Here is a 2,223-nt window from a genome sequence, read left to right as displayed (position 1 = left end):
TGGCAGCTTGCCACCGGCGGCCGCCAAACGGGGCGGTGATGCCAGCTGGGCAGAGGGGCTGGGGAGTGGTCGTGGTGCTTCGTCCTGGCAGCGCAGCCAGGGCCCCGGAGCTCAGCTGCAGCCTGGAAGAGAAGCCAGAGGGGCAGGGGAGCAGCGGGCCATGGGGAGGCTGGCACCGAGTGCCAACCGCTGGGCACCTCCCCCTCCCTCACTGAGCCCCGGCTGCCCCCTGAGGAGCTGCCAGAGTCCCCTCCCGGGCATGGGGACAGAGCCAGCTGGTACCAGGGGCAGCTGCCCCGGCACACTCTGGCAGAGCTGTGCCAGGGAAAGGCCTCCTCATGGCAAACTCTGGCAGAGCCATGCCAAGGAAGGTCCTGCCCATGCCAAAGTCTGCCAGAGCCGCCAGCCTGCTGCCCAGTGGAGCAAGAGCTTGACCCCCCCCCCCCCCGTGCCCTTTTCAGCCTCTTTTACGGAGGGCACAGACCTGGCAAACTCTGCCCAAGCCCCCAGGCTGGCACCAGGGTGCCCCAGTGCCCCTTTCCCGGCCAGCCCCGTGCCAGTACCTGTGGCATCGAAGGGATCCATCCACTCCTGGCTACTTCCTGGCCGTGTCGTGCCCGCCGGCCGCCCCCTTGGTGCCCCTCCTGGGCGGGGGGCGGCTGTAGACCGAGGTGTAGCCGCTGGCGGTGAGGGGGCAGAAGCGCCGCGTGTGGGCACCGTCGCGGCTGGCACCGCACTGGGGGCAGACGTAGCTGCGCAGCACCGGGCACAGCACCCTGCCCGCCGCGTCCCTCAGGCTGTGCCCTCCGTACACCTCCCGGGACTCTCCGTTGTGCCTGCAGAAGGCGCAAGGCTTTACCGCCGCCGGGGCCGGGGCCGGCGGGGCCGGCAGCGCCACCTCCGGGCCGGTGGCACCGCTGCCGCCAGCCTGCCGCAGGGCAGCCACCAGGGCTGCCAGTCCCAGGTAGTCTCTCCACATGTCAAAGGTTGGGGCAGGCTCCATCGCGGCCGCGCTCCGGTGAGGCTCCGGTGCGGGTCTGGGCTGCGCCGTGCAGCCCCGGGAGGGAACCGATGGCCGCCGCCGCCGTCCCTCAGCCGCCTCCCGGAGACATCGAGTCTGCCCCGACGGGCGGGGGGAGGCGGGGAGGGGGCGCAGATGTCTGCGCCGCTTCCCCCCACTCCCCGGGGCAACGGGAGGCACTCCCCGACCCCCACCGAGCGGTGCCATAGAACTGGCGGGCAGACCGCTTGGCACCAGCCGTGGCCAGGTGAGGCCCTCGAAGGAGCCAATTCTGCCTCCACCTCGGGGCTAGGAGCTGCGGCATTGGCTTCAAGTGGCCTCTGATCACCACCTAATGGCCCTGGAATGCGGCAGCCTCCCCCCTGCGCCCCCAGCCCCTCCGACCCCAGCGGGCAGAGCCAAGGCCCCAGGCTGGGCTTTTGAGGCTGAAAGAAGAGGATTTGGGCCTCTCCCAGAGCCTCCTCCCTGGGTGCTGCTGAGGAGGTGCCCGGCAGGGGTTCTGGGCCTCGGGGGCACACCGGGATGCCACCGGCCTGCCAGGCTGGAGCAGGGGCTGGCACCGCCGGGCAGCGGTCGGTGGCATCCCCCCAGCCGCTGGCACCAGTGCAGGTTGGTGCCAGCGGGGTGTGGCACCTCCCTCCCGGTTGTGCCCGGTGCGTGGTGGTCACCCAGTGAGTGCCGGGGGGGGCGGAGGGCACTGGGCTGTGCCGTGCCAAGGCTGTGCCCATGGTGCCACCGCAGCCTCGCACAGAGTGGCCACAACAGCATGCCCGATCTGGGGCTTCCCCCCTCCCAGACCAGGGCCTTTGCAGTCAGATCTGCCCCCCTGGCTCTGCCGGTGCCAGGGGTGTCATGGGGCCGGGGAGTGTCGCTGTGCCAGCGGGGGGTCGCAGAAGCGCCGGTGCCCCCCACTCCGGGTTTACCCTACCGCGGAGCCCTTTCCGTGGCCGGGTGTGAAAAAGGGGCGGGGCCCCGAGGGCAGAGGCCGTGTCGCGACGGTGGGAGCTGTCGCAAGCTGGGGTGGGGGTGTCGCTGTCGTGGGGCCTGGGGTCCCGCTCCCTCCGCCCAGCCCCGCCGGCGCCCACGGGCAGGGGGCCGCGGGGGTCAGCTCAGGCCAGCGGCGCCGCGCGCCCCGTCCCGCCGGCTCGGATTGGCCGCAGGCCGCGCCCCGCCGGCTCGGATTGGCTGCTCCCCTTCTCGGG

At 72.4% G+C, this 2,223-nt stretch overlaps 1 protein-coding gene across 1 annotated transcript; it reads right to left on the bottom strand.

Annotated features, from left to right (window-relative positions):
* Positions 1 to 580: 580 nt before the first annotated feature.
* On the bottom strand, positions 581 to 1,003 carry LOC128899698 (nanos homolog 3-like). The gene has a single exon (XM_054179375.1). The coding sequence runs from the start codon at positions 1,001 to 1,003 to the stop codon at positions 596 to 598; it is 408 nt and encodes a 135-aa protein (XP_054035350.1). The 3' UTR covers positions 581 to 595.
* Positions 1,004 to 2,223: the final 1,220 nt, after the last annotated feature.

The sequence above is a fragment of the Dryobates pubescens genome, unplaced genomic scaffold, assembly GCF_014839835.1.
Source record: "Dryobates pubescens isolate bDryPub1 unplaced genomic scaffold, bDryPub1.pri scaffold_149_arrow_ctg1, whole genome shotgun sequence".
Taxonomy (NCBI): Eukaryota; Metazoa; Chordata; class Aves; order Piciformes; family Picidae; genus Dryobates; species Dryobates pubescens.
This window is presented reverse-complemented; position numbering and strand designations above follow the sequence as displayed.